The sequence below is a fragment of the Zonotrichia albicollis genome, chromosome 4, assembly GCF_047830755.1.
Source record: "Zonotrichia albicollis isolate bZonAlb1 chromosome 4, bZonAlb1.hap1, whole genome shotgun sequence".
In the NCBI taxonomy this organism is placed as follows: domain Eukaryota; kingdom Metazoa; phylum Chordata; class Aves; order Passeriformes; family Passerellidae; genus Zonotrichia; species Zonotrichia albicollis.
Window position 1 is genome coordinate 48,578,364 of NC_133822.1, and position 11,802 is coordinate 48,590,165.

The 11,802-nt window shown below is 38.0% G+C and overlaps 1 protein-coding gene across 3 annotated transcripts; it reads right to left on the bottom strand.

Annotated features, from left to right (window-relative positions):
• Window positions 1-299: 299 nt before the first annotated feature.
• TMEM19 (transmembrane protein 19) lies at window positions 300-11,802 on the bottom strand. 3 transcript variants are annotated; one of them, XM_005480603.4, is made up of 7 exons: window positions 11,530-11,802; window positions 11,133-11,283; window positions 8,274-8,387; window positions 6,712-6,849; window positions 6,149-6,403; window positions 4,881-5,090; window positions 300-2,077 (listed from the first exon to the last, which is right to left on the bottom strand). In XM_005480603.4, exons 1-7 carry the CDS (start codon window positions 11,785-11,787, stop codon window positions 1,914-1,916), a joined length of 1,290 nt encoding a protein of 429 aa, XP_005480660.3. In that variant the 5' UTR covers window positions 11,788-11,802; the 3' UTR covers window positions 300-1,913. The 3 variants fall into 3 exon arrangements, with proteins under 3 accessions (XP_005480660.3, XP_074395828.1, XP_014128112.2); XM_074539727.1 differs by having other exon boundaries at window positions 11,145-11,802; XM_014272637.3 differs by having other exon boundaries at window positions 11,133-11,802.

The window sequence follows — 11,802 nt, forward strand, 5'->3', positions numbered from 1 at the left end:
GAAGATGCTAACTACAGGAATTCAATGAGATCACATTTGTTCATAGGATCACAGATCAAAGCATTTCATGCTGCTATGAATATGAAATCAGATGTCTTCTCACCATGGTAAGCTGGTTTTCAAATGGACTCATAAAAAATAGTGAAAAAAGCTGACCATGTCCACTTCAGTGGCTGAAAGTACACTTCATTTCAGGAAACAAAACAATACAAGAATAAGGCATTTATCTGAAAAAAAAAGTATCTTACAAAAATTTTACTTGCTCAATTCTAGAAACCACAACATTATTAATAAAATCATAGAAGACAACCAATTCAGTGTTTATTTAGAAGCAGCATAAGTCCAAACAGTGCATAAAATTCCCAAGTGTTTATTGTTACAGTTTAAGTGCATATATTACGTCCATAATTTTGTGCCCTTCCACAGGAACAGACATAGAGCAGCTATACAATTTGTTCTTTACAAAAAGCTTTTACTACTTTGAGATCTCATCTTTATAATAGGGTAATACAGTGAAGTAGTTCCAGTGATGAATTCCAGATCTATACAGACTAGACTTCTAAAGAGTAAACTCAGTATGGAAGGCATTAAAGTTTTTTAATATTTCCATAAAAGGTGACAAAATAAAAAAGTCAATTGAATTAAGACAGGCAATATACACAAGACACTTGTAAAAAAACCCAGATGTTCAATACAAAACATTAATCTACCTTTAACAAAAAAGGAAAAGCTTTTCATAAGTTAAAAGTATGGGCCCACACTTGTGAATGTCACCGCAGAGAAGTTATGAAGGTATCTCTAAAGTTTAAATACAATCTGTACTGGCTACATTAGTTCTGCAACTTTTATAAATGAATGATGGAAGACAGAATTACCTAACACAGGAACCTGAGCATCAAAAATTAAATCTCTATTTTTAAATGGTTTATATGCGTGATTTCCCCCATTTGCAACAAGGATAATGTCTGTAGTTTCTTTGGCTGAGGCCATCATCTCTAAATAAGCCCCAGACAAAATGGGAAACATTTCCACTGCTGAGAAATAACCAAGGAGTATAGTTTGGTTAGAATGCCAAACACTATGGAACAATTCTATACTTATAGAAAAAAACATTAACTTTCTAAAGAGATGATTGTGAATCCACAACTGTCATATTTAATTTTAAAGTATTTTATAAGTACCACAGTATTGACAAATCTTCATAAATATCATTAGTTTTGAAATAAAAATGTCAAAAAAGCACAGAAAATTTTATTATTCTCACTGGAACAGCTTGAAGTTTCTACTTTAAATTTAGATGTTTGTTTCCAATATTATGTATAGATCATTTTTATCAATCCTATTCTCAGGGAAATGGAGATAGTATCAGGATAGAGAGTAGGCAATAAGGCTGAATTCTTTCTTCCCTGCCCAAATACCTCCAAAAGACCTTAAAAACTGTAGTTAATAAGAAATACCAGAATTCACCCACTCCACCCATGTTACCATTGCCTATATAAAGCTGCAGTGTATTTTGTGTCTAACTTGGATAATAGCCACAAGGCTCTATCACACTGATTGATTTGGATTAGACTTCTATTTCCAGCTTCCTGACTTTCCAGATGCTGGGAACTGGAGAGAACAGACACCAACACTTCAGCTCCATAAATGGAGGATAAATGAATCAAGTGCTTCACCTCACTTGGCAATGGCCTACATCCACCTGAGGAGCAGCAAGAGCATTATTGACAAAGCACCTTCCTGAGAGATGCTGACTGCCACATGAGGTTTAAAGCCTTAACAAGTTGAGATGGAAAGTCCTTCGGCTCTTTGAACGTTTCAGATCCATCTCTTACAGAGAGTTCAACTGGAACTCCTTGGAGTCTCTGAGCAGGACTGAACATAAATTTGCATGCAGAAGACCTTAAACCATTTCAACGTCTTGGCCAGAAAAACCATGACATGCCTGGAAGCACCAGAGCAATGATTACAGAAGAAAAAAGATTTACGGCATTGTTGTCTAATATAGGTTTTCCAGATATGTGCTTGGAGTCTTTTGTTTGGTGGTTAACAACCATGCCAATTGTCTGGTCAAAACCTGGAAAAAGATAAAAACTTCATTTTACAAAGCCAACTGAGATGAAGATACACTTAATAACCAAGTATATACACCTTCCTAAATTTATTTTACTATAACAGTGTTAAATCTCTGTAAGAAGACATCATCAGACTAAGCTAAATTACAGTTAGTTTAATTTGGTACCTTCAAAAAATGGGGTAAAAATGCAGTATTTTACATTAGAAGTTACATTACTTCTTTTGAGAAGTTACACTTCTGGCAAGTCTTCTCTCTTTATGTAGTTTCACAGCAAAGAAAGGAATGAAACAAGTTAAGTTAGGAGAGGAAAAAGCTGCTCCATCACTCAAAAGCAAAGGATGCTGTTTTAAACAAAAACAACTTATTAGCAACAGGTTTTCTGGCAAGAAGACATGTTTGTTTAAAAAAAAATACGGAAACACCATTATTACTTAATCTGATAGAAAACAAGCTCCTCACAAAGGCTAAATTTATAAATTCTATTTACACAGCAATTTTATACTACCAGCAGCTAGAGTTTTTTCTGTAGTACTTAGGTAATTTCTTGCTCTGCCTTTGTATTATCAATACTTTAATATTACTTCATTAGGTATTACTGTACAGACACCATTATCCTATGTTTTGTCCAGCTGCACCATTCTGTATGCTGATAAAATCACACCAATCTAGAATGCTTGATCTTAACTCACACTGTAGTGAAGTGTAATTGGGTACATGCACATGCAAGCTTTTAAGGTTGGAACATTCCAAATGAAACCAGTATATTTTATATTAATTTTTTTTCTTCTTAGATTTTACTTTCAACACTCACAACCTCTAAATTTCAAAGAAAGCTGCTACTTCATTAAAAAAAAATCTGCATCTCAGACTGAACTTAAAAAATCCCCCACTACAAACCTCCCTGGCAGGGATATAGTTGGTAGTACTGTTTTGAAACATACATTTAAACCTGGCCCTAAATAATGCAAAACAGCTACGGAAAAATCAAACTTCAAAGTCTAATAGCTTAGCTCTCAACACTTGCTATGTTTTAGAGAGTAGTACTTTCTTTAAGGAAAACTGGAATTATTTTTTTCTAAATCTATGCCTCAATTGTATATAAAGTGTGTATTCCAATCATGAACAAGTAGGTGAAGTAACAGTCCCTTTGTTAGCTCTGTTATTTACAGAATAGGTACAGACTGATAACATGGGCAAATTTGAATCTTATTCTTCACAGCTATTCAAAGTTTTAATTAATAACTGTGCAGGCAGGAGTGGATTTTCTTTTACAAACAGTGGGTATCACAGGCTATTAGATACACCACATCTAGGAATATCACCAATGGAAAAAACATTAACAAAAAGGATTAGCAGCACACTGTTTAAAAAAAAGAAACAATTCTTTATTCCCACTGCCATATTTATTGTTTGATGCTGCAGAAACTAGAGTATTCCTTCTGAGTCCACACTGAAAAGGGAACAAAAAAGTGGGCTAAAGGAGAGACACAAATGAGCAGCACAGTTTTGCCTGTATCACATCACATATATATCACAGCATGTACATGCACAACATGGTATACATACTCCAGCAATGCTTTTGAATTTGTAAAGGAAACTGTGTAACTTGCACGCTGTCCCTGCTGCAGCTAAAAAGGTAAGTTGCTGAGCATGGAAAGAATACACGAAATGAAGAAGAAATAGATGCTGATAAATGCAGGCATGCATTAGCTGGGTTCACTCCATTCTCTTAATGCATCTGCCTGTTTAGGAGCTTGCAACATTGTCTGAGTGCTTAAGTGTTTCTTCCTCAGGACAGAAATATCTAAAAATTTATCAAATAGTTAAACACTCCGTTATATTTTGAACTTTAATGGAATTACAAAGAATAGAGCTGTATATAAATAAAAAATGCTGTATAGCCAAATCCAGAGCATCAACAAGAGCTGGTAGATCTCACTGTAAAGGCAGACCTAAAGGATTTGTGTCTCTGAGGCAGTTCATCTGCACATTCACACCTTGACTTCCCATTAATAAGTATACCAACAATGAAACCTGGAAACTTAAGTTCTCTCTGTAAACAAGCTGGTAAACACAACAGTGTCACATATGGTTTCTAAATAATTTTGAAACATACGATAAGTTTACAGCTTAGCCTAAAGGTTGTCTGTAGTGTTTATTCACAGGCAATGAGTAAACATTGCAATAATTAAGAACCAGCCACTCAACATATTTTTTTAAAATGCATATTGTCTTTTTATTTAAAGTCACAGCTAGTTTGTGATAAGCTTAACTTATAGGAAACAGTGCTCTGTATTACAGAGCTTCCACAGGAAGCAGAGAAAGAAACAGAAGGTAAACTATTGCTCAGTTTTTCTTACTTAATTCTTACATTTAAGCCTATTGCCAAGACTTCAAAATTAGGAATGGAACTTCTGCAGTGACAACTTAATCCAACTAAATGGATACTATTAAACTGACATTCTTTCTTATAAAATATATATATGTTACTATAATTAGACATATAGAAAAGGAGAGGGCAGCAATTGCTTCTCCCAAGGTAAGTTGTTGGGTATCTGTGCCTCTTTCCGTCATCAACATGACAAGAAGCTTCAATGAACAAATCAAAATGTGGAAAAGGGCCAACCACCCTTGCTCCTTTCCATTTCTATGTCCATTTGCTCCCTTTGTCCTTTATGCTGCTATTTTTGTAATCTTGTCATTCAAAAATCATATCCCCCAGCCCTTCTTGAAGGTCAAGTCAAATTTTAGGCTACACTGGGAGAAAGGAAAAAAAAAAAAAAAAAAAAAAGAAGACTCTTACCACTGTATTGCATCGTAGCTCCCAAATACGAATCAACAATTGATCCCAGTAGGCCAGCTGCTGCACCAAACACTATGATGGGCCATTGTGGAGCAGATATTTCCAGATCACTCACAAAAAGGAGTTGAGTTATAAAGTAGGCTATACCTACTGTCATGCCTCCAAGCAAACTTGAGATCAGGCCCACTAAAGTAACTGCTCCATTAGTACCTAAACCAAATAAAGTATAGCTGATTTACAAACTGGTTTTAAAAGACTTGTGATAATTTAAACATTTTACATGAAATCCAAACTGCCCATAGTGAGCTTCTCCCCTTACATCTACTGCAGCTTTTTACAATTCCCATTATGCTGTTGAGCAGCTTAGCCTGCACCATTACTGCCTGTTACTACTCCTTTCCCGTCTCTAGGGCTAGTCCTCTAGAAATATTCACCAGCATTAAATTAAATAAAACTAAACAACACACACCTCTCAATGTCACCTGGTATTTGCCTGCTCTAGGAGGTGGTGGAGTAATAAAAGAAGAGATTTGCTCAAGAAAAACAAACCTTGAGATGTGCACATTAAAGCAATGCCCTCTTTCAGAAGTAGTATACTACGACATGTTTTACCAGCACATTTAAAAAGAAAAGAACTAAATCCATAAACAGAGATGTTTGAGAGCTCATTGAATAAAAATCTGAAGAGTGCATATAAAGAAAAAAAATTCCCATACTTTTCACTCCTATCCAACAAGATCTGTGCCTCTGATCAATTTGTCAGCAAGACTCTAAAAAGGTATATTGCTTTAAAGCAGCAATGACACCCACATGGAGACAACATTTGACAGACAGAAAGTTCACTTTATTCACCCTTGGTAGGATATTAAAGGAAATGAGTGATTTGGTTATGAAGTGAATTTTCTGTACTGTCTCTGTTGAATATATATGTATATTACTGATTGAAATAATGCCTGAAAAATATCAGTTGATAACTTGCATTATTCATATTAGGAGTATAAACTCTTTTACTATTGTCAGAGATTAGAAGTGACAGCATTCAGAATGATTTTAGCTCCGTGGTTGCTACACTTGTGCATCTCATCAAGATCGGAAGAAACACAGTTGACTATATTCCATTTCAGAGAATGCATTCCTAGTAACCTTTTCAAATCCCAGATTTCTAATATTTATTTTTCTATGTCTTTCTTGGAACTTTACAAGTTGGATGTATAATTCAAAACAGATTAACAAAATATTAAGAACATGTAGAAGAGGTAACACCTTACCTACTGGAACCTGTTCCCAGGTTGTTATCAATCTTGGTTTGCTTTTACTCATAACACTACCAATCTCTGAAGCCCATGTATCGCCAGCAGAGCATGCCAAAGCTCCCAAAAGGGATAAGCACATCCATGATGCTGTGTATTCCTTTGAAAAGTCAATAGGAATTTCACCTGGTCCATTTTCTATCATATATAAGAGAGCCAGCTCAGTAGGAACACCACCATTACAGAATACCTGAACCCAATTCCTCTGGCCACCTGAAGTACAGAAACTGAATTTTAATAATTTCAGGCAATAGCATGAGACAAAACCAAAATAACGCTTATCTAAAGTTAAATTTAAAAAGACAAACATTTAAAACAGAAACTTTATGGAAATTTATTTAACAGAACAGAAGCAAAAGCAAAGTGGCTTGCTAATATTCACAGGGATAGGGTCAAAGGGAGTCTCAAGAGTGTTCCCTATTCTAGATGTTATATCTCATCTGACTCTTTGAAAGGAACAAGAAACATGCAGTATTTATTCTCTACAAGGGATCTAAAAGAATTAAAGTATTTTGGCTTACCTTCTTTGTATTCTGAATCTATTTGTTTCTTTATATCTTTTTTCCACTTGGTAAGTTTTGAAGAAGTTACAAAAAATACAAACAAAGAAGAGAAGAAACTATAATTTGCGACTGTAAGGATAAATCCAACCACCAGTCCTGTGAAGAAAAAAAGAAGCATATAAAGTTCCTTCATGTAACAAAGGTTGTTTTGCAAAGCAATTAAGTACTTCATATTTTCTGAATATGAAGAGTATCTTCCTGATAAACCTAAGACAATCATACAATAAGGAATTCTGTTGAAAATTAGTAATTTTATTCTAACTGCTGAAGCATGTTATTTTTAAGACCTTTTGCCACAAATCAGTTATACTATGCAAAAATAAAAGAGAAGCAATAAAACCCCCAGAATCCAAAGAAAATATTATTGCAATTCAAGTACTCTGCCTGAAGAATATTATTACTTTTATAAGGAGCAAATATATATCTGTGGCTGTGCCTCTATCAGCAAGTTTATTATCAGTTTAGATATTGAATCCCACATCCAAGGTCTCCAAGATAACCTGTAAAACCCCTCTCCAAATCTTAGCAGATGCCATTTCTCTATTCTTTTCTTTGTTAGTTTCTGATTTTTATTACACCTCTTTATTTCTGAATTTTTTTAAAGTATTTGATCTCCTTGATGCAATTCACTTTTATGTTCCCTTTCACAGGGGAGGCCTAATTTCACTCCTCACCATGAGATTACAGTTCTAAAGGACGGAAAGAAAAATGGTTGCATTTAAGAGCAACTGCCAGTATAAATCGGCTAGCAGAGCTGTTAAGAGGTCGGAACATAAAAGTCAGAAAGATTTTTGTCAGTGTAGAAAATGCTTCCCTTAACTCTCACAGACAGAAGATTTGCAAAATGGGTGACAAGGGAAGGAAGGAGTTGAGGCCCTGTTTTACTCCACTGAACATCAATTCAGGCAATGTCACAAGACAAGGGTGAATCACCTCACCCTGAAACGTTGCATCAGATTTCAATAAACGCTATTGTACACTACGCTGGGCTTTTCATCATGTGGTGTAGAAAAACTTTTCAGAAACAGTCATTTGTTCTTATTGAAGTACAGATTTAATTTTCTTATTTTTGCCAGACCAAAAAATGCCTAGAACTGCTTCTATTACAGAAAGGGGAAGCATACAGAAAAGAGAACTGATTACCCTCCAAGCACGAAGGCTGCTGACATCAGTTTAGGGTCTTTCTTTACCACTACCTCTGCCATTTCCTTGTTTCTCTGTGAATCCTTCTATATGTTAAACCAAACCATGTGATTTAACTTCATACTGTACTGAAGTTTAAAAGAATCTTCAAGGTTTATATAACTATAATAGCATTAATCAAATCAATTATGAACAGTAGCACAGGGTTACTTGACTGTTTAAACAGGCGTGAGAAAAAAAACCCTGTATGAATCTGGGGTATGTATGCTTACATTTATATTTTATTACAATAGAACTATGTGAGGTCTTAAACTGCAAACAATAAAAAGGACCTTTAGTTTACCAAATGTTCAGCTTAAGTCTCAGATAAAACATACCTCCCAATGCACCACTGTGATCCAGACTCTTCTTCTTAAACCCCTGTGTAGCAATAATTAGTGGAACCAAGACTGAAAAAAGCCAGCGCCATGGAGAAATGGGTCGTAAAGTACCTGATAAATCAAATAACAGGGATGGGTTACACATGATCCTCATAAAGCCTTTATGTCTTCATGTCTGAACAGTCATTATTTCCTGATATGTACTTAAATTTTGATCTTAATAGAGATTCAAACTTTTTATTCTTCAGAAGAAAGATATTCATATGGACTGAAGGACAATATATCTGAAATTATCTACTCAATTTTTCCATTCAGCTATCAAAAGAAAATATATTTCATGAACTGAAATTAATTACCAAGAAATAGCAAAACGTGACAAGAAATAAATATGGTGATATTTTCCATTCTGAAAGGGATTTATGAAGCTCAAAAACTAACATCTGAATTTACTGTGACAAAATTCCACTACCAAAAAAAGGCAAGCAAGACAGTCTGCTAGGTGAAAGTAGTGTGACCACTTTATGAAACACCAGCCCTGTCAGTTCTTCTGAAAGATGATGTAAGGCCCTTAATGTAAAGCTCTTTAAAATATACTTTGAGCTGATTATTTTCTCAGCAAGATTTGAAGTGACAGTTTCAGTTTGAAACACACACAAACTTCTAAAAGCTAAAGCAAATAGTTAATGTAGGTTTTGAAAAAAAAAATCTTGAGAATTTATTATATCTCCTATACAAATACAAGACATCACAAATCTTGCACTCAAGTCTCAATCTTGTAAAAGAAAGATTTCATAGAGGCACAGAGGCTTCTCTTGCTGGAAAGATAAACATGATGGTTTTCAGCAAGAACTTTTGTGTCACCAGTACCCCAACCTCTGTACAAACACTGGCTCCCTGGTGCAAAGCAGGACACAAGCAAAACACACATTGCAACGTTAAAGATTCACAAGAAAAAATTATCTTCTGTGTACTGAAAAGCCCCAAAGCCATAGTAGGTGAGCAAGGGGGGTCCTGCAGCCCAGGCTGAGTCAGAAATTCAAAAGATGAACACCGGCTGTGTACTAAGAGCCCTCCAGTGCTGTAGCCTGGTATTGCTTGTCACAAACCAAGGCAGCTCTTGGTGATGCAAATTTGAGTGTAAGTAGTACTGTAACACAAAGGGGTTCCTTTTCTTTGGCTAACAAACAGAATTTTCATTTCTTCAAGGTCATTTTTAAACAAAACCTTTAGGATTTGCTTGTAGGAGAGAAAAGTATTTGTATTAAATTACTACTAAGACCAAGCTAGGATCTATAATAAAACAATGAATATGCTCTTCAACATTTTGGCTTCACTAACATCTGGCCCACTGTTTGGAGCTTAAGAAATATTATAAACACTACATTAATAAAAGTATGTTTGCAGTATTTTTATATTTATATTACAGACTGTGAATTTTAGCACTTTTAAAGCCCATTAACTACTGTATGTTCCATTCACCTTCTTGAAAAGCCAAGGTCTTTCCAGTCTCAGGCAAATGAATGACAGAAGTTTTATGTCCTTCTTGTTCCATAACCATTCCCTACAGAAAGGACGATTTGTCCACAGTTTTTTCCTTTCTATCAGGCCCTGTCCTGATTTAGCTGGTAGCAGGTCTCTCCATGCTATACTGTAAATTTCCACTCACTTATAAGAACAAGGACTAGAATATACTAATTGTCAGAAAAGTTATAGCTTTGGAGAACAGACACAAATGAATGAAGTTGCATGTTTAAATTTCACTTGGGTAAGTGACAAATGACACAAATGAAAGCTGGTTGTGAAGCCTGCTTCTGCATACCTTCTACACATCTGGCATCTCACTGCGAGCCAAACCAGAAGAACGCAGACAACGTACTTAATTTCATTTATTTAATGCTGTACCAGAAGTAACCCATCCTAAATTTAATGCTGTTTAATTAAGTAACCCATTCTAAATCACTGAAAACACTGAGCAAAGACATGCAACTGCCTCTACGAAAGTCAGCTTATACTGGTGGGGTATTTATTGTCGTTTCTTCTGGACCCAGGGTGTTACTAGGCAGTTGAAGATGCTCATACTCTATCTCTACACACTTTCAGCAACACTGCAATGACACTGGAGCTCTTCCAGCATCAAACCAGCTGGCGTTTGAATGGTAAGTCTTTACCTGTCTCAGAAACACAGCTGAATTTTTCTAGGCATAAACTGATACTGCAGGCAGTATCAGCTGCTTTGCACACTGCTGTAAGAATGGCCCTAGAGCCAAAAAGAGAGATTACAGAGAGGACTTGTGTCCCTGCAACTGCACACAACTAAGTCACAACCAGCCTGAGCAGAACGCTGAGCTGACAATACACACCTCAGCCAGCCACTCCATCCATACATCCCTGTCTCCTCATAGCATTTCCCGTTTCTCTGTTCCTCGACTAAAGAAGTCTTCCTGCATGACCTGTTCTGCACGTTGCAGATGTTGCTGATTCCTAAAACATTTTTGAAAGCTGGCACACTCTTCCCACGCTGTCAGGTACTTTCCGTGATGCAGAAAGACCTGTGTCAGCTCAGCTCTTCCTTTCACTTCTTAATTTTTATTTGCTTTCTTTTGGAGAAAGACATCACAAAGGACACCAACATTTTAAATTGTACATGATCCCTGGGCAGAGCTGCAAGTAAGCGGCTGTCAGCATCTTCTAAAGCACCATCACCTACTGTGAGAGCTGAGTTACCAGCTCTACTGACGAAGGAAGGAAGGGGCTGCGCACACCCCTCCTCCCATTTTTGTCCCCTGCCCAGAGGCCGGAGGGGAGGGTTCGCCCGTGGCCGTGCCATGTCAGCCTCTCCCCGGCCTTTGGACTCACCGTAGTACGTACTTGCAGTCATCGACACGATCCAGAACGCCAGAGAAATACAAATGAGCAGATTCAGGATGACCATATTCGCCATCATCTTGAGGTATTCTCTGAAGAAATCCTCCTGGTAATAGGACATGGGAATCAAGAAGGACAACACCTGATGGGAAAACACAAGGCGCAGGGCATCAGCGACACGGCCACCACCTCCTTCTTCTCTTCTTTCTCCTCCCGCCCGGCCGGAGCCGCGGCCGGGCCCGGCCCGCACAGCCCCCGGGGCGCTGCCTGGAGGCACCGAGGCGCTCATGGAGAGGCTGCTGCGGCCACCTCGGCCGGCCCACCCCGGGCTGCGTTGCGCGGCGCCGGGCGGCCGGAGGCGCTCGCAGCGCCCGGCCCCGTCACCGACCTGCTCCCTGGGGCCGCGGGTGCCGCCGCCATCCCGCCCCGCGGCCTCCCCGCGCATGCTCCGCCGGCAGCCGCGCGGGCCCGCCCGCGCCTGCGCCGCAGCGAGGGGGCGCTGCAGCTGCGGCTGCGGTTGGGCCCGCGCCATGTGGAGCTCCCGCTGCCTTCGGGCGGGGATGGGGTCGCGCCCCTCCGACAGACGCTGCCAGTGGAGATCCAGTTTGCGAAATAAAACCAGGCACGACACGCCTGTGAAAGGCATGAAGTCTGTGGATAA

Excerpts from the sequence above, each read along its gene's own strand:
- TMEM19 (XM_014272637.3), bottom strand. The coding sequence starts at position 11,787 with ATGCCTTTCACAGGCGTGTCGTGCCTGGTTTTATTTCGCAAACTGGAT. Across the intron at positions 6,850-8,273 it reads TCACAGTGGTGCATTGGGAG|GACTGGTGGTTGGATTTATC; the intron begins GTATGTTTTATC and ends TTTTCTTCACAG. Across the intron at positions 2,078-4,880 it reads AGCTACGATGCAATACAGTG|GTTTTGACCAGACAATTGGC; the intron begins GTAAGAGTCTTC and ends ATCTTTTTCCAG.